The sequence below is a fragment of the Crocuta crocuta genome, unplaced genomic scaffold, assembly GCF_008692635.1.
Source record: "Crocuta crocuta isolate KB4526 unplaced genomic scaffold, BGI_CrCroc_1.0 scaffold139, whole genome shotgun sequence".
NCBI lineage: Eukaryota > Metazoa > Chordata > Mammalia > Carnivora > Hyaenidae > Crocuta > Crocuta crocuta.
The window spans coordinates 6,601,096-6,620,395 of record NW_027533258.1 but is presented as its reverse complement, the minus strand read 5'-3'; the positions used below and the strand labels follow the sequence as shown (position 1 = coordinate 6,620,395).

General features: G+C 44.9%; 1 protein-coding gene across 1 annotated transcript in view; it reads left to right on the top strand.

The window, feature by feature from the left end:
- The window catches only part of DNAH9 (dynein axonemal heavy chain 9), a gene marked incomplete at its 5' end in the record, with an annotated part of 325,490 nt that overhangs the window by 258,688 nt on the left and 47,502 nt on the right, over positions 1-19,300 (top strand). The window contains 4 exons of the mRNA XM_077746719.1: positions 2,839-3,009; positions 5,836-5,958; positions 12,986-13,179; positions 15,315-15,463. Of these exons, the coding sequence (XP_077602845.1) occupies positions 2,839-3,009; positions 5,836-5,958; positions 12,986-13,179; positions 15,315-15,463 (637 nt within the window). The remainder of the gene's footprint in view (positions 1-2,838; positions 3,010-5,835; positions 5,959-12,985; positions 13,180-15,314; positions 15,464-19,300) is intronic.

Sequence of the window (19,300 nt, the reverse complement as noted above, 5' to 3'; positions counted from 1 at the left end):
GATCCAAGAGTCAGAACAACAGATTCAAATGTCTGGCTTCCCGTGAAAGTGTGTGGACTTTAGCAATCCTGAGCTCATGGGCCTTCCACGCGGGAGAAGTTTGCTGGAGCTGCGGGGATGGCTGCTCCCAGATCGGCTTCTTCCCTGCCCGTTGCCACGCTTCCCACCCGGCCCCTGGGCATCTGAGTTTGAGACCTTCTGTCTAGAACCTCTCTGATGCTTTGCCTAAGCTCCTTAAGGCACTAGTAGGACACAGTCATTCATTAACAGATCTTTTGAAGGCCTGTCATGCGTGAAGAGCTGGGCTGGATTCTGGGTTGCTAAGGACTGACTTCCACCCCCAGTGTGCCCACAATCTGGTACAAATAACAAGATGAAACGTATCATTTTTATTTTTAAATGCTTTTATTTATTTTTGAGAGAAAGAGAGAGAGAGAGAGAGCTGGGGAGGGGCAGAGAGAGGGAGACATACAATCCGAAGTAAGCACCAGGCTCTGAGCTGTCAGCACAGAGCCCGACGCGGGGCTCGGAACTCACAAACCGTGAGATCATGACCTGAGCTGAAGTTGGATGCTGAACCGACTGAGCCACCCAGGTGCCCAAAGATGAAGCATATCTAAGGCACAAGGCCATGGACAGGGGCCCTAGATGAGTGACAAGGGTGCTTAGAGCCAGCCATAAGACCGTGTGTGCAACAGATGACTTCTGGGAGGGGGCTGTACAAGCAGAGGTCAGCCCAGCGCTGGCTGGTCAGACACCGGAAGTCAGGACGAAGGGGGTCCTTTTGGGGACAGAAGGACAAGGGAGCCAAAATTAGCTGAATGTAAAGAAAATGCTACGTGTACCTAAGTCTTTACGTTTGCTTTAGGTCTTTTTTTTTTTTTTTCCTGACTTGTGAACCACTTTATTTAAACTTAGTAACTGGAGATTCTTTACTGATCACTCTCATTTCGGTGAAGATGGTTTTAGGGAAAAGAAGCCACAGGAACCCCCTGGGGAAAGCTATACACTCAGCCTCTACAGACTCACTCTGCAAGTATAAGTTTTCCAGAATGCTCTGTGTGGAGCTGGGGGACGTGACCCACATCTGCCGAGCTGATCTCCAGCCTACCAGGTGTGGGCACACATCACGGTGGATTGGGTTGAGGGCGATCAGAAGATTTTGCTAGAAGCATCAAAACTGAATGAAGAAGGAAATCTGCAAGGGTTTCCTTAACAAGAAACTCGATGGAACTATGAAACAGAGGAAGTCCTATTTTTCCCGCTATTTTGCAACTGAAGAAATCTCAAGACACAAATTTTATAGGGTTTCCATTGAGGTTCAAATACCTGGTGTCAGAAAGACGCAGGCTTCTTTTTTTTCCCCCCTTCTTTTTGAAGCCACAAAAGGAAAATACAGAAAAGACTGGAAATCTGCAGAGCCAAGAATTGGAAAGACTTGATTATGTCTTGATTTTTATTTTCTTTAATGATTCATTCTATGCATATCACATTCAAAGTGTAGCTTTCCTGATATTTATTTCTATAAATGCTGTGTAAGTTTAAACCATGAAAAATTGATTCATATCATTTGTATTTCATAAGAGACCCTTAATGTTCAGAAGATGTGGCCAAAGCAGACCCTGGCACCCTGCTCTCTGATTACGGGATTATTATGAGGAAATAAAGGATACGTAAGAGGATTCTCCAAATGATTGCAGACTTAATAGGAAGAAAATCAGCACGTGAGATTCTGATCATGACCAAAAGGAAAAATACTTAATTTCAAAGTATTCTGAGTGCATGGGGCGCCTGGGTGGCTTAGTCGGTTAAGCGTCCGACTTTCGCTTAGGTCATGATCTCGCGGTTCGTGGGTTCGAGCCCCGCGTCGGGCTCTGTGCTGACTGCCAGCTCGGAGCATGGAGCCTGTTTCAGTCTGTGACTCCCTCTCTCTCTGACCCTCCCCTGCTCACGCTGTCTCTCTCTCTCTCCTAGAAATAAATAAAACATTAAAAAAAATAAAAAAAAATTAAAAAAAAAAACCAAAGTATTCTGAGTGCCTATTATGTGCAAAAGTCTCTTTAAGACAATAGATTTGTCCAACCCATTTTGGCTCTACCATCAGGAATTCTGGAATTGGCTGGAGAGTATCACTGATCCCAACTGGTTACTGTTGACTATGTTTTACTCGTTGGTGGGGGGGCTTATCCAAAAGAACTTACTGGATCTAATTTTATTATTTTGGCTCCTGGATAGTCACTTTTCACTGGTCAGAACTGTAGGCTCTTATGTGTAGCAACCTGTATGGACCTTGAGGGTGTTATGCTGAGTGAAATAAGTCAGGCAGAGAAGGACAAATATCGTATGTTTGCACGCATAGGAGGATTAGGAAGAACTTAACGGAGGACCATGGTGGAGAAGAAGGGGGAAAATGGTGGGGGAGAGGGAGAGAGGCAAACCATGAGAGACTCTTGAATGATGAGAACAAACTGAGGACTGATGGGTGTTGGGGGGGAGGAGGGAGATGGGCATGGAGGAGGGCACTTGCGGGGATGAGCACTGGGTGTTATATGGAAACTAACTTGACAATAAACTATTTGTAAAAAAAAAAAAAAGACTGTAGGCTCTTGTGCATATGCCCTATAGCTTTGTTCACATCATGGCAACATAACAATTCACATGAGCAAACTAAGAAAAGAGCTAATTGCATGTTGTCTTGTTGCATGGACCCTTCTTGGCAGGAGATGCCGTGAAAACATTTCTGAGGCTGGCAAATTACAGTATTCTTCACAGGTAAGTCTACTAGTTACATACAAAGAGTGCTGTGTAAATTACCCGTGTCCAACCTCCTGCCTCCAGGCCTTCAGCATCGTCTTCCAGAAGGCTGTGGAGAGGGCTGCTCCAGACGAGAGCCTCAAAGAGCGCGTGACCAACCTCATAGACAGCATTACCTTCTCTGTGTACCAGTACACCGCACGTGGGCTCTTCGAGTGTGATAAGCTGACCTACCTTGCCCAGCTTACCTTTCAGGTAAGAGTGGAATCAAGAAGTTTCCAGAAAACGGGTCATTTTCCAGTGCCCAACCAGCAGGTGTAAAGAAAGTTGGTCCTTTTCACTTGGCTTTCTGTAGAATGTGAAGACTACTTGGCTCTATGCAAAGGCATCAGACAAAAAGGTCCAATATGGCGCATGCATGCTGTGTCACACTCATGGCCAACATGCCTAATCAGCTGTTCTTTGTTTACCTTGGATGACCTAGGATCCTCCTCAACATAGCCCTTCAGCAGCCACTGCCCAACAAACCAAGCTGGCTCTAAAGATGAAACTCTATGGCCATACTACCAACAACTAGATACTTTTTGAGATGCTCTAAGAAAATTAGAGCATCCCTCATTATTTATTTACCTTTAGGGATGTGAGTTTAATGTCCCAACCTTTCCTTGGAATAAGACACTCCAAATGTCTTTCCATTGGGCTCGACAGGTCCATAAGAACCCTGATTCTCAAGGGCTTGAGGGCATCAGAGACTTCCAGTGTTAATAAAAAAACATAGCTCTTAGCATCAAAGAGCCATGAAAATTTATTTCCTTGCATTTATCCTTCTTATCATTTAGGATTGGGAATTTTTTCCATAAGTGAATTGGGAACATGCTTAGATTATCTTGAAGGCCTCTTGCAATTCCTAACACCAGATATTCTATGATGACTTCTGGGCTGACTGTTTGCATGTTCCAAAGCCCAGGGCCATCGGGGAGTGTTAGTGTGGCTTGTCCCCATCACCCTCTGCACTCCCTCTCCAGCCCAGAAGCATCTGGAGTCATTAGAAGAACTTGGGGCTCCTGGCTGGCTCACTTGGTGAAACATGTGATTCTTGATCTTGGGATCATGAGTTGGAGCCCCACACTGGGTGTAGAGATTACTTCAAAAAATTAAAGGGGTACCTGGGTGGCTTAGTCAGTTAAGCATCCGACTCTTGATCTCAGCTCAGGTCTTGATCTCAGGGTCATGAGTTCTAGCCCCACGTTGGGCTCCATGCTAGGCATGAAGCCTACTTAAAAAATTTTGTTTTAATTAAAAATAAAATTGAGCCTGTTCATGTCTTCTGCCCATTTCTTCACTGGGTTGTTTGTTTTTCGGGCGTGCTACATGGCAATGAGAAACAATGAAAGCTGGCCGTGTGTAGCAACATGGATGGACCTTGAGGGTGTTATGCTGAGCGAAATAAGTCAGGCAGAGAAGGACAAATATCATATGTTTGCACGTATAGGAGGATTAGGAGGAACTTGACAGAGGAAGAAGGGGGGAAATGGTGGCGGAAATGGTGGGGGAAAGGGAGAGAGGCAAACCATGAGAGACTCTTGAATGCTGACAAAAACTGAGGACTGATGGATGTGGGGGGGGGGGGGGATGGGCATGGAGGAGGACACTTGTGGGGATGAGCACTGAGTGTTATGTGGAAACTAATTTGACAATAAACTATTTGTAAAAAAAAATAATAAAAAAAAATAAATAAAATTGAGCCCCAGCATAAACGATCTTCCCTTCTACCACTTACTTAGCCCCCAGGTCCCAAGTCGCTTCCAATGCTAGCTTTTAATTTTTTCTCCCCATAAATATTTTTTAGCCTCACTTTACGAGGGATTTTCTACCTTGGCTGCTACTTATAGTCTTTTTTCCCCCCTTAGAGACGTTTCCTCAAATTGGCCAAATTATTATTTCTTACTGAGCATTCCCATCTGTAACCTCACAGCACAGAACACCATTTTGAAGGGGGAAGGACAATTTCCCAAGCCCTTCGCAGTATGAATCGTTAGCTCTAGCCAAGCTGAATGCTCTACCCTCCCCTGCACACACCTCACTAACTCCCCTTCCACGTCTCTGCCTATGCCTTGGCCCTCCCGTGAATACCTTACCTTCCTGTTCACATAGTCCCGCCTCTTAGCTTCTCCAAGACCCAATTCAGAAGCACTTATAGAAGGTTTAATCAAGGGGCCCCTGGATGACTCAGTGGGTTGAGCATCCAGCTCTTGATTTCAGCTCAGGTTATCATCTCATGGTTATAAGAGATTGAGCCCCGAGTCAAGCTCTGTGTTAACAGCATGGAGCCTGCCTGGGGTTCTCTCTATCCCTCTCTTTTTGCCCCTTCCCTGCTCACACTCACTCACTCATTCTCTCTCAAAAAAAAAAGAAAGTTTTTATCAAATTAATCTCCCCACCCCCACTTGCTGGTCACTCCCCTATTCTGTAACCCCTTTAGCGTTATTGATTTATTCATGCATTTCTCTCTTGCATGTATCCATATATGACCTTGACATTCTCCTCAAATCATGTCACTTATACATGTCATCTTCTCAATTAGATCGCAGAAATATGCTCCATGGCATATAGGACTGATACACAAAACACTTGCTAATCAAGGTACCTGGTCACTCACTCTGTGTGTTTAAGTCACCCTGATATTTGGGGTGAACACACATGTACCCAGAAGTGATTTGTGCAGGTACCCACTTTCTTCCACTCTACTGTCTTTAATGTTTATGTATTTTGAGAGAGTGAGCAGGGGAGGGATAGAGAGACAGGGAGAGAGAGAATCCCAAGCAAGCTCCGAGCTGTCAGCATAGAGCCCCATGCCGGGCTCGAACCTATGAACCATGAGATCATGACCTGAGCCAAATTAGAGAGTCAGATGCTTAACCGAATAACCCCCTAGGTGCCCCACACTCCAAAACATTCCAACACTAACGGGTGCACTCTAGGTTTGAAACAGCGATAATTACAGAGTGTGAATCCCCAGATCTGCAGAACCCTGTGACCAGCGCCCCTAAAGAAACACGGTATCGTTCTTCCACATTGCAGATCCTCCTCACGAACAAGGAAGTGGATGTGGCCACATTGGATTTCCTGCTTCGATCTCCAGGGCAGACGGGCGTCACCAGTCCCGTGGGCTTCCTCTCCCATCAGGCCTGGGGTGGCATCAAGGTCAGTATAAAGGGCCCCTTGAAAGAAGTCAGTTTCTCAGTTCTTAGAGTTTTTCCCTTACACTTGTCCCCGTGAAGTCAGCAGGGCGCTCCTTGGGGGTTAAACACAGGTATGTGCCTTTACCTGGCCCCTCACAGTGGAGCTCCCCCTTCCCAGGCCTGCTGGGAAGGCTCTCAGTGGAGCAGGTGCATGCTGGTTCAGGGCTCTGACCCCAGGATGTAGGGGGCAGGAAGATCCAGGAGCCCCCTCCCCTGCCTCAGCCGAGCTGCCTTTCACCTACCAGCGCTGAGGGCTGGACCGTGGGCTCCTCTGTGAGGCCCTTGGGCTAGTGTGGGGGTGCTCCCAGGAACCAGACATCCGCCGGGGCTATTTTCAGGCACGTCCATGCGAGTCCTAACTCCATAGGGGATGCATTCCAGCCTGGGATTCCCACTGGTTCATAATAGCTCACTTTACCGAGCCCCTGAGAAATGCATTTTATTCTCATGTTCACCTGGGACATAGATGTTCTTTATTCCCATTTAACACAAAGCCCATTTTCTATCCATGTTACACAGCTGGGTTTGGTTGGGATTCTATAAACACTAGTCTACGAAAAGATCACAAACTATAAGCGCCTTGCTGTAGGAATCATGCCTGCACCGATGTGACATGATGGGTGTGTGATGTGATGCCGAGCAGTGACATTGACCAGGCAGTCCCCCCAATGCAGAGTCCAGGCCACCATCCACGTGGGCAGCCGTCGGGTCCATACCTGGTTGTGTACACACAGCAGGGGCTGGTGTTTTGGGAACACTGGCATCTACATGAGATTAATCCTCTCTGTGATCTTTCTTGTTTGTTGCATTTTATACACGGTTCATAGAACAAAGAAGGAGTCTCAAGTAACAAGATTGATGCTCTTTCTCTTTTTATTAATTTAAAAAAAATTTTTTTTATGTTTTATTTATTTCTGAGAGAGAGAGAGAGGCAGCGTGAGCAGGGGAGGGTCAGAGAGAGAGGGAGATATAGAATCTGAAGCAGGCTCCAGGCAGTTTTTTTAAATGTTGAGATAACATAAATTCACATGCAATTATAAGAAATAATAGGAATATCCTTCATACCCCATGTCCCCCCACCCCCACCCCCATGGTAACACTTAATTCCCTATGTTGGAATATCATATCCAGGGAATTTCCATCGATACAATCCGTTAATCTTAGTCTGATCTCACCAATTTTATATGCACGTGTGTGTTTGTTTTTCACACATGAAGATTCATGTAACCACCACCCCAGTCAAGATACAGAAATTTCCATCACTGTAGGGACCCCTTATGCTGCCCTTTATGACCACAGCAGTCTGTTCTCCACTTGTATAATTTTGTCCTCCCAAGGACGTTATGTAAATGGAATCCCACGGCATGTAACCTTTGCGGACTGGCTTGTTCATGAAGCATAATTCCCTTCAGAGCCATCCGAGTGGATTCACTTTATAACAGAAGCCCAGAACTTAATATTTATACACACGCTTTCCTCTTCAAGGGAACCATCTTAGGAAATTCAAGGCTAATTTCCCTCATGCTGCCTTTAGCCAAAATATTGTTCTGACTTCCTTTTCAGGGTCTGTAGCTGTTCTTTGAATTACCTTTAGGGCTTTACCTAAATCAGGATTCATCAGACTTTTTCCGTACAGGGTTGTAAATATTTATGTTCGGAGGGCCAGACTCAGTCACAACTACTCAGCCCTGCCAAAGTCGCACGCAATATGTAAATAAATGGAAATGGCTGAGTGCCAATAAAACTTTATTTGCAAGGACAGGTGGTGGGCCAGATTGGGTCTGCAAGCTCTAATTTGCTGATCCTGACCTAAATGGCAAAGGTGTGATTGACTTTCATTTATTAACTGTATTTGTCATTCGGGACCCGGTCTGGCGGATGAGAAGAGGAATAATACAGTGGAAAAGAAATAACAAAAAACTCCATTCACAGCAACAACCAGAATAACAAATTCCAAAATGCCTAAGATTAATTTTAGTGATGTATTTCCTTTAACCTAGTGAGCCAAAATACCATTTTCATAGGGTAGTGATCCTAAAAATAATTAATGAAGTAATTAATGAGTCTCTGAATTCTGGTGTGTATTTTTTACACACACAGCTCATTTCAATTCAGATGTTGACTTTTCATCGCAAACACTTCATATGTGTTTAGAGTTCATAACATCTAGATTTACAATCATTGACTCATATACCTAAGTTGTTCTGAACGTACGTAGACGTTTCCCAGTTACTAAAGCCAAGTTCCAGTTTCTAAACTTAAATTTAAAAATAATTAAAATTGGCGCACCTGGATGGCTAAGTCAGAAAAGCATGAGACTTTTGATCCTCAGGGTTATGAGTTCGAGCCCTACACTGGGTGTAAAGGTTACTTAAGTAAATAAACTTTAAAATACAACAATAATTAAAATTAAGTGTGATTAAAAATGCAATTCCTCAGTCACATGAGCCACATTTCCGTTGCTCCTTGACTACCTTTTAGGACAGTGTGGCCCTAGGGTTGAGATACTGGCTCATAGTCTGATGCCCTTACAGAGAAAATAAATTTTGGAATTCAATTCTTAATGAGCTCATTTGCAGAAATGGAGCAACGATGGGCTCGTCAACACAGCTCTGGAGCTAGACATTCCTGGGTTCAAGTTAAAGTCTGAGTGTGTGTGGCCTCTGGCATATTATCTTATTCCTCTGAACCTTTCTTTCTGTATCTGCAATATGGACTTTATAATGCCCACCTCCTAGGGCTCCATCAAACAGATAGTAAATGGTCAGTAAATGGAAACTACTTGTGGTTATGGTTATGGCTATGGCATTAGTGCCCCAGAGCTGCCGTAACGAAGTACTCCAGCCTGGGTCCTCTTGTAGTTCTGGAGTCCGGAAGTCAAAGTAAAAGACATTAAAATGTCAGCAGCGTCATAGTACCTCCAGAGCCCCGAGGGGAGGGTCCTTCATTGCCTCTTCCAGCTTCTGGTGGCTCCGAGTGTTCTTGGTTTATGGTGACCTCAGTCCGTCCCCACGGCCTTTACCTGGACCCCTTCCCTCTGCGTGTCTTTACATCTTCTGTCCTTCTAAGAACACTGGTCATACTGGGTTAGGGCCCGCCCTGGTGACCTCATCTCATTTTGATCACACCTGCAAAGATCTTCCTCCAACCATAAGGTCACATTCACAAGTCTGGGAAGTTGGCTCTTCAGCCTATCTTTTGGGGAGCCCAGCTCACCCCATAATAGTTCTGGTTATTAATTACCTGGCTGTGGGGCATATCTATTGCTGTGGTTGAAGGGCATCATGCCTGATGGAACTCGTCCGCTGAACATGAAACTTTTAGGAGTTGTGAGACTGGATCAAGTCCAGCTGCCTCTCTCTCTGCTACGCCACAAAGCCCTCTGCAGCAAAAGTCATAAAGAATAAATGATTCAAAACACGCCCTACTGTTTTCACTTGACGTTGCTCAACTCAAAAGCTCCTGTACCACCCACATCCATTTCTCTTTCCACAAAATGTATTGTTACGCTTTGCTTTTCCGTTTGGACATGTGGGCTAAGCTCATCTGGCTAGTCAAAGCCTTTCACAAAGGAGCGAAGCTTCTCTCTCTTTCTCTGAGTTGCGTTAGGTGGGGCAGCAAAGCCCAGACCCTTCATACTCAAGCACGGGGCAGGACGTGAGCAGGTGGAACAGAATGTGCGTAGGGCACATCGCCAAAGCCTTTGAGCGACGCTCCTTTTAAGTGTTGGGTTGAATGTGAGCCTGAGGAAACAAACACAATTGAGTAGGATGTGATTCTTTAAAAAAAAAAAATTTTTTTTTAATTCTATCTGGTGAGGAAGGTTGCTTGCCTTGTTTCCCCCAGAAGAACTAATAAGCAGGTAATGTGTGAACTCTTTGTGATAAAAGACTACTTTTATGGTTACCTTTTGTGAGGGCGTTTTAGGTCTCACTGAACGCTGAGCCCGAAGGTAATGACACGTCCCATCCTCCGTTATAAAATCTCGTCTACGATGCACGCAGCCTTTGTCAGCCTCTGGAAGGACCTCTCCCTTCCACTCTGGACGCCAATTTAGCACAGTTGTATTTTGCTACGCAGCCCAATGTAATTAGGTTAATTAGTCATTTCCATTTAGCTTATTAGAAGGCTAGAAATCCCTTTCCCTCATTTGGAAGATTAAACGTTGCAGTTGTACTCAACCCAGAGCCTCAAGAAAGCGTGTTTCAAACCCAGTCACGGCAGCTGGGAATGCTGATCAGGGTGTAATTTGCTCAGTTTTCTGGTATCACCATAGGGGGTAATGGGCCCGCCGAAGAGTTAATGGTGGTGCCAGCTGGGAGCAGGGGTCAAGTTGCAAGAGGATGGGAGTCGGTTCCTCAGCCCAGAGAGAAGTAATTACAGCAGCAGCAGCTTTCCTCAGTCTGTCAAGAGCCCTCCTGCTGGCCACCCAGATGTCAAACTTTATTAACTGAGCACTTTCTAAGTGCCAGGCAGCCTGCGAGGTCCAAGGCGTACAGGGACACCTAAGAAAGTCCTTGCCCGCAGGAAATGCACAGTCTTGTGAGAGTGACAGCAAGTGATCCAGCAATAGTGATTCCGTAACTGCACGACCCCGAGGAAGCACCAGGGAGGGCGTTATAGTCTCCAAAGCACTTGCTTCTGCATCAGAACATGAGCTACGCAGACCAGGATTGCTTGGCCTCATTTCCCAAGTGAGACCATCTCTGAGTCACAGAGGGTTGTGTAGAGGTGGTGCTGGGACCAGAAGCTTCGACTCCCAGGGCCCACTTCCCCATCCTACACTTCCCCCCACCACCTCTCAATAGGAGTGACATGCATTCCTTGCTCGGTGACCAAGGTGAAGTCGGGGTGGGGCACGGAGCCCATGTGAAAGGGTGCATAAAGAAAGGACGTGTCCACATGGGGAAAGAGACTCAACGAGCCCATATTAAGGCTCTGTGTCCCTCTCCAGCTTCATCTGCCCCTGGTCACCCAGAAGACCCCTCTGCTGCCGCCACAGTCTCCCCTTTCCAGATTTTGACTCTCGTTGACTCCACCCCCATTAAATGCCCTTCCCTTTTCTCTCCCTCTGTCTCTGCCCAAGAGAATTCTACTTAACCTCCAAAGGCCTCCCTCATCTCCTCTTTCTCCTTAACTTAGGCCTGCAAGTTCCTTTAAGGCGTGTGTCTTTTCTTCTGTTTACCTTTGTATTCCCAAGTACCTGGCATGGGGTAGACATTCAATACACGTTGGATGGATGGATGGATGGATGGATGGATGAACAGGTGAATTCAAATAGCAAGAAGGTATTGGGATCGTTAAAATTCATGGCATTGTGGTAGGTGCTTTGGACATACTCTACCTTTTAATCTCATGGAAGAGACCAAATGTATAAGCAGAGTCAAGTAATAGTGGAAACATTGCAGAAAAGTATCCAAGTGACTAATGTTCATGGGGACATTCTCAAGGAACAGGATGGGATGCACAACCACCCATATTTGGTTTTGATATCAAGACCGCTGATGTCACACACATACCAAGAGAGTATTAAGAAGTTTATTACTTGCATAGCACCTGGGTGGCTCAGTCGGTGAAGCACCCAGTTTTGGCTCAGGTCATCATCTCACATTTGGTGAGTTCAAGCTCCGCGTCTGGCCCTATGCTGTCAGCACAGAGCCTGCTTGAGATTCTCTTCTCTCTCTCTCTCTCTCTCTCTCTCCCTCTCTAAGATAAAAATAAAAGGAAGTTTACTACTCACATACATAATGAGGCTTTCTGGGGAGAGCAGGGGATCTCCCAAGCAGTCTGAAAATGGCTTGAGAGAACTAAGGAAGGAGAACACTTTAGGGTTTTATTGTTGTTATTTTGTTTTGTCTTGGTTTTGGTTTTGGTTTTTTGTAGTTTAAGGTTGGGGCAGGGATGAGTATTCCTGTACATGAGCAGGGGCTTGTAGGGTTCAACTTGCCTCCAGCACCGGAGGAGGGAGTGCCAAGGATTACTTATCAGCTTGCCCGGATGTGGAACAGAAGAGGAAGATTGGGGGGCAGGGGGAGAGGCAGGGATAAGGCTTTAAAGCTGTCACCTAACAAACATCTGAAAATTGAGTCAGACCCTTTATTAAAGATTCCAGCTCTATGAGCAGTTCCAAGTAGCCCACTCAAGGAGGATGGGCAGGCTATGTGTTTCTATGCTAGAGAGGATGTACCTGAGAGAGGCTGTTGACTATGAACAGGACCATAACAACCTGTAGGATCTCACCACATGCTAATCGTGACCAGCACAAGAAAAGGAAGGAGTGGAATTGGGGGGAGGAGAGATCAAGGATCTCTCACATGATGAAAGTTGTGTAGACAGAGTTGAGTTGGGAATGAGTCCAGCACAGTTCCGTGGTTGGGCACTGATACTCTTGACGGAGTAGGAAGGAAGCAGGACTCCGGTTCACCGGATGGATCGGAAGGAAGCACTAAATGAAGACGTCTGATTACTAAGTTGTGCATTCGGACTTCGTTCTTACGGAAGCAGGAAACTCATGGAAATTTCAGTGTTGGCATTAACACAAAGTCAGCGATTCTAGAGACACCTTGAGAGAGGACTTGAGTTGCCTGCAGAGTGAGTATTGAGATGAAAGGGAGGAGTCAGAGACTTAAAATGTCTGGGCTCCATGAACAGAAAAGTCATGGCCTCCTTTCTTGTCCCTCTTCCCATGCAAGACCGTAGAGGCAGGTGTTATTCAATCTCTGCTACTGACAATAATCCAAACGCTTTATTTGCTAAGCCTTGCACATTATTGGTGCAGTTTGCTGAAGGTGACTTGATCAAAACCCTCCACTTCTTTGAGCTTACCTGGGGGGAAGATCTGAGATTCCAGACAAGAGTACAAATGAGACAGAATTAAATCTCTACTCTTCTCTCATTCCTTGACACCTTCCCCCACCCCCAACTGCAGTGAAACTTACAGCTTTCTGGAGAAACTGCATTTCACAGCAAGATTCTCTAAAACTTCACAGGCGCTTTCGTCAATGGAAGAATTCTATAACCTAGATCGGGACATTGAGGGATCCGCCAAGAGCTGGAAGAAGTTTGTGGAATCGGAATGTCCTGAGAAGGAGAAGTTTCCGCAGGAGTGGAAGAACAAGACAGCCCTGCAGCGCCTCTGTATGATGAGAGCCATGCGGCCTGACCGGATGACCTACGCCATACGGTACGGGATAGGAGACAGTGGGGAGCCCCAGGCTGGCCAGATTGGCAAGGCTGAGCACAAAGCTCATGTGTTTCTAGGTACAGGAGCCTTTGTGCCAACATCCAAAATCCCATAAGGTCTATTGCTCTGTGTCTGCCATGTATTTTCTTCATAACTAAGGGGTCAACTTGGAAAGAGGTGTGCTCATTGACATCAGCATTGAGAAGGACGCTGGTCACATCCATCGTGCTGGGAGACGGTAGTACCCAGAGAACAATAAAAGGAAGACTCTCCAACCACAAAGAAGGGAGACCATGATATCTGTGCCTTTGGCTGCGGTGGTAGAATGATGGCAGAAAATCGAGAACTTTGAGGACTTCTGTTTTCATCGGTTGAGTCTGTGTTCAAGAGGAGGTGGCAAGGGTAGAGATTTAAGAAGGGTGCAGGGTTTGAATTAGAATCTGTGACAAGTGGGAGAGAAGGCCCACCAGGGAAACCCAAAGAATTCTGAGCAGCATTGAGGGCGCCTCTAGTTAAGATTGTACATTTATAATGGCACCAGTCTTCACCATCGCTGGTTCTCTGCAGCAGTGTCCAACAGCCCAGGTGTAAATTCAGAGTTAAGTTAGTCTGGAGCACAGGTCAGTTCAAGTTGTCATGTCGAGCAAGGAGTTAGGCAAGGCGTAGGGGTGGGGGGGTGAGGATATTGGTGAGTTAATGAATAGAAGTCATAGGTCATGCAGTCGATAGAGATCAAAAGCAGATTAGCAGCTGCCTAGGACTGGGTGGTGGGAACAGGAATTCTTGAAGTAGGCAGGAGCAATCGCGTTGGCATGTTGAAAGTATTCTAACACTGGATTATGGTGAAGGCTGTACATTTCAGTAAACGTATTAACAATTATTGAGTAGTGCACTTAAAATAGGTAAATTTTATGGTTTCAGTTGCACCCCCAAGAAGTTGTTTTTTAGTTTTTTTCAAGGTTCTAGGCCATGAAGTCTACCCTGGATAGGAAAGATGTGAAGAGAGTAAGGGTATGATTGAAAAACAAAACAGAGGGGCCAGAATACTGAAAATCCTACATTTGTGGTGGTACCAACATAGGGAAGGAACAGATGGAATAAAGGTCAGTTGCTAAATTGCTGATAGGTTTTCGTCAGAGAGCGGGATGTTTCCACTGAAGGATTCAGATGTAGAAAAAGTCCTTAAGTAATGACAGGGATGAAGGTGTGGCCGTGTGACCAGGTGGCTGAATTGAGGAAGAAATGAAGATGGAGAATCTGGAGGATTATCCGCGTGGATGTTGGTGTCACTCGGGCTGGTGGAGAGAAGGTCCTTGAGCCAAGTGTTTAGGGAAGGAGTAGAGCGACAAGTGGAACCGGAGATGACATCAGTATGCATTTTGGACGTGGCGATGCAGCGTGGGGGATGGAGAGTCCACGGAGCCACAAGAATGGAGAAGTCATGGTTTGGAAAGAGCAGTCATCAGTGAGGGGGACCACGATCCCACCTCACTGTCCTGTGATAGGTCAGAGGTAGGAGAATGTGCCCAACTGAAGAGACTACAAGGAAATAGTGTCCTTGGGGAAGAGCGAAGGTCAAGAGTTGGGTCAGATGGTGGTCAGCTGAAAGGTTTGTTTGGCATAAAACAGGACAGTGTGGAAAGGAAGGTTGGTAAGTCGAGTAACATGAAAGGAAACAGACAGTGACGGAGTGTGACAGCCCAGGAAAGTGAGGGGCCTTGAATCTTGAGGTGAGATGGAGGACCGAGAGGGAGGACCACCAGAATATGGAGTGTGGAGGATCCAGCTGCCCACAAGCTTTCCGAAAGCATTGATCCTGGCGGCATTCTGACGGACGACGGTGATGTGATGGGCCCCCGGGCTTTACAGCGGAGTCGGCACTGTCCTGGACAGATGACAGTTATAAAGACCCCTGATCTAGGACAGCAGGCCAGCCATCGCAGCACTGGCCATGCATGTTGACTTAACAACGAGGCACCTGGGAGTTGGTCCCAGCTCTGTGACTACCACACCCACGACTTCGAGTGCATCCTGCCATGTCTATACGCCTTCATTTCTCAAGTGTTCACTATTTTGTGACTGACACACATGTGCGTATGACTGACACACACGTGCATGTACTTCTTTTCCGGCAGGGATTTTGTCGAGGAGAAGTTGGGAAGCAAGTACGTGGCCGGAAGAGCGCCAGACTTTGCAGCCTCGTTTGAGGAATCGGGACCAGCCACACCCATGTTTTTTATCCTGTCTCCGGGTGTGGACCCCCTGAAGGATGTGGAAAACCAAGGTGAGAAAAACTCATTGTAGGGGCACCTGGCTGGCTCAGTTGGTTAAGCGTCTGACTTTGGCTCAGGTCATGATCTCACGGTTCATGAGTTCAAGCCCTGCATCGGGCTCTGTGCTGACAGCTCGGAGCCTGGAGCCTGCTTCAGATTCTGTGTCTCCCTCTCTCTCTGCCCCTCCCCCACTCACACTCTGTCTCTTTCTCTCTCTCTCGCTCTCTCTCTCTCTCTCTCTCTCAAAAATAAACATTGAAAAAAAAATTTACCTTGGAGCCAAGGCCGCACCTGCCCCATGAACTTCTACTCTGCATCCAGCGGTCTCTCTTCAGACCCCAAGCTCATGAGGCAGTACTCAGCATTTGCTGACATACAGAAGACAGGGGACTTTCAGGCCAACGCCAGGGGTTGTCACCAGAGAAGGGATCATCCAGGGTGGGACAGTGCAGTAAGCAGGGGCAGGAGGAGACCGTGTCCTCCACCCACCCACTCACCCTTACTTGGGCCGGAGCAATCCTTCTGAAACACAAGTCTCCCCCTTCCCTCCGATGGCCCGGAGAAGAAAGTCCAAACTCCTTAATGTGTGTCACCGGGAGTTTCCTCCTCCCATCCCCCTATTTCTCTAGCCTGCTTCCCATCATCAGCTTCCTGTTGCTGCTGTAATGAATTACCACAAACCTGGAGGCTTGAAACAACACTGATTTGTTATTTTCTAGTTCTGGAGACCAGAATCATAAATGGGTCTTACCGCCTCCCTCTTTTCCTTATAAGGACTCCTGTGATTATATGGGGCCCACTGAGATAATCCGGGATAAGCTCCCTATCTTGAGGTCTTTAATTTACTCACATCATAGAGCCCCCTCTGCTGACNGCCTACATTTCCCTACTCACCTTTTGCTTCTACATGGCAGCCATTTCATTCTCCCAAGGCTGCCATTCCCCCTCCTGAATCCCCTTCACCAGGCTAGCCTCTGTTCACCCTTCAGATACCAATTTCAATGCCACAACCTCTAGGAAGCCGTACTTGGCTTCTAAGATGCTAGGTTCCCCTCCCATGCACTCCTAGAGTGCCCTTCTTGATGTACATCACCTTGTAATTGTCTAGCCACTACTCTGTCTTCCTAAGAGGGTGAGAGCTCTTTGGGAACAAGTGTCCTTTTTCCCAGAGTATCCCCAGTTCCTAGCACGGTGAGGGGTACTCAAGAAGTAAATACGTTAAATGAAAGAATGAGCAAATGACTAATCAAAACTATCACACTGGCCAAACGGCACCATTTTGCAAAGTCAAATAAAGACCCGACGGGTTGGAACCCAGCCCAGGTAATAGGGCTCCAAGAGCAGTCTATTCGTTTACACTCTACAGGATGCCTAGTGTTGGGGGGTGGTTGAGATGAAGCTAACTTGGTCCCGAAGAATGGATAGGATCTACAGGAGGCCACTAATATTACGTGTATGTATATTTTTATAGTCTCCTGATAATTTCAAGTGACACTTGCACATTTTTAAAATACAATAAAGCCTTGGATTGCAACTAACTTGTTCTGCGAGAGGCCCACAAGACAAGCAAACATTTCTAATATATTTTAACTTGACAAACGAGCAATGTCTTGCAATACACGTAGCACGTGACGCCAGACGTCACATGATCACAACTGAGCCAATGGTTTTTGAGATTCACTTTGATATATGAGCGCGTTAGGTTACAAGCATGTTTCCAGAACGAATTATGCTCACAAACCAAGCTCTACTGTATAGATAACGTAGACTTTAAAATGAAAAGCAACATTTCCCAGCTCAAGTCCTTCCCATACCCTGTCCCCCTTTTCAGACACATTTTGTTTATTCTATTCTATTCTATTCTATCCTTTATCTTATTTTTGCCAATTTCTAAATTTAATCCTTTTGATAACCGCTTCTCTATTTCCTACTAATCTTCTATCACCAGTTTTAAAGTGATCAATTCTAGATATCTATTTATTCCCTGATATAAAAAAAAAGTGGGCCCACTATGACTCTCTACTTTCTACCATATTTTTTAACAGCTTTACTGAGATATAATTCACATACCATATTCACCCACTGCAAGTATACAATTCAGAGTTTGCTAATATTTTCACAAGGCTCTGTGGCCATCACCACAATCTAATTTTAGCAAATTTGTGTCTTTCCACACCCTCCCTCCCACAAATTCTAGATCTCTTAGTGAGTACTTCTATTCCGTCTTGTGCCCTCTTGAACCCACCACCAATTTCTGGTTCTAAAAATTTGCCTGTTCTGGACATCTCCTAGAAATGAAATCATACACTATGAGGCCTTTTGTTGCTGGTTTGTTTTACTTAGCATAATATTTTCAAAGTTCGTCCGTGTTTTTGCTGTAGTATGTATCATTCCTTTGTTACGGCTGGATAATAGTGCATGTAGATCAATCTAGAGAGTATTAACAATATTCAGTCTTTTGATCCATCAACATAGAATGCCTTCCCATTTGTTAAGGTCTTCTTTAATTTCTTTTATTAGTATTTTGTAGTTTGGGGTATACAAGTCTTGCATTTTTTTAAATTGAAGTGCAGTTAACCTACAGGGTTATATTAATTGCAGCTGTACAATATATTGACCAGTGTTTCTATGCGTACTCAGTGCTCATCACAATAAGTGTACTCGTAATCTGCTTGCATTTCTTTAGTGAAATTCATCCTTCAGTACTTTGTTCTTTTTGATTCTGTTTTAAGTTGGAACTGTTTCCTTGATTTCATTTTTGGAATGGTCACCGCTAGTGGTTTTTGTATATATTTGTATATTGATCTTCTTTCCTGCAACCTTGCTGAAATCTTTCATTAGTTCCAATAATGTTTGTGAATTCCTTGGGTTTTTTTTTTTTTTTTGATAAAATATATATGATCTATGAATAGAGGTAGTTTTACTTCTGCCTTTCCAATCTGGATGCCTTTTTATTTCTTTGTCTTGCCTAACCGACCTGGCTAAAATTTCCAATACAATATTAAGCAGAAATGGCAAGTTTGAACATCTTTGGCTTGCTCTAGATCTTAGGGGAAATTCATTCAATCCTCACCACTAAGTATGATGTTAGCTGTGGGCTTTTTACAGAAACCCTTCATCAGATTGAGCAAGTTGCCTTCCAGTGTGTTGAATTTTTTTCCTTTATCATGAAAAGGTGTTGGATTTTATCAAATGCTTTTTCTGTATCCATTGAGATGATATTTGTCCTCTATTCTATTGAGATTTGACATTAATTGATTTTTGGAAATTGAACTAACCTTGTATTCTTGAGTTCTCACCTGATCCTGGAATATAATCCTTTTTATATATTTATTGCTAGACTCAATTTGCTAATATTTCTTTGAGGATTTTTATATATATATTTATAAGAGATATTGACCTATAGTTTTCTTTCCTTATGAGGCCTTTGTTTTTTTGCGTATGAGGATATAAGTAGTGACCTATATATCAGACTGATTTGGGAAGTGTTCCTTCCTCTTCTATTTTTTTGTAAGACTTTTGTGAAAGATTGATATTACTTCTTCGTGTTTGGTAGAATTCAGTGGTGAAGCCACCTGGACCTGAGCTTTTCTTAATGGGAAGGTTTTGAATCACTAGTTCAATGTCTTCACTTATTAGAGATCTATTCCAATTTTCTATTTCTCCTTGAGTCAGTTTTGGTATTTGTTTCTAGGAAGCTGTCCATATTATCCAGTTATCTAATTGGTTTGCAAACTCCCAAATACTGATATCTATATTGAAATGTTTACTTCCTCTATTAACTATGTTAACTTAAATAGTGTTACTGAAGCTTAATTTTTTATTCCATGATCTCTAGATAATTTCTC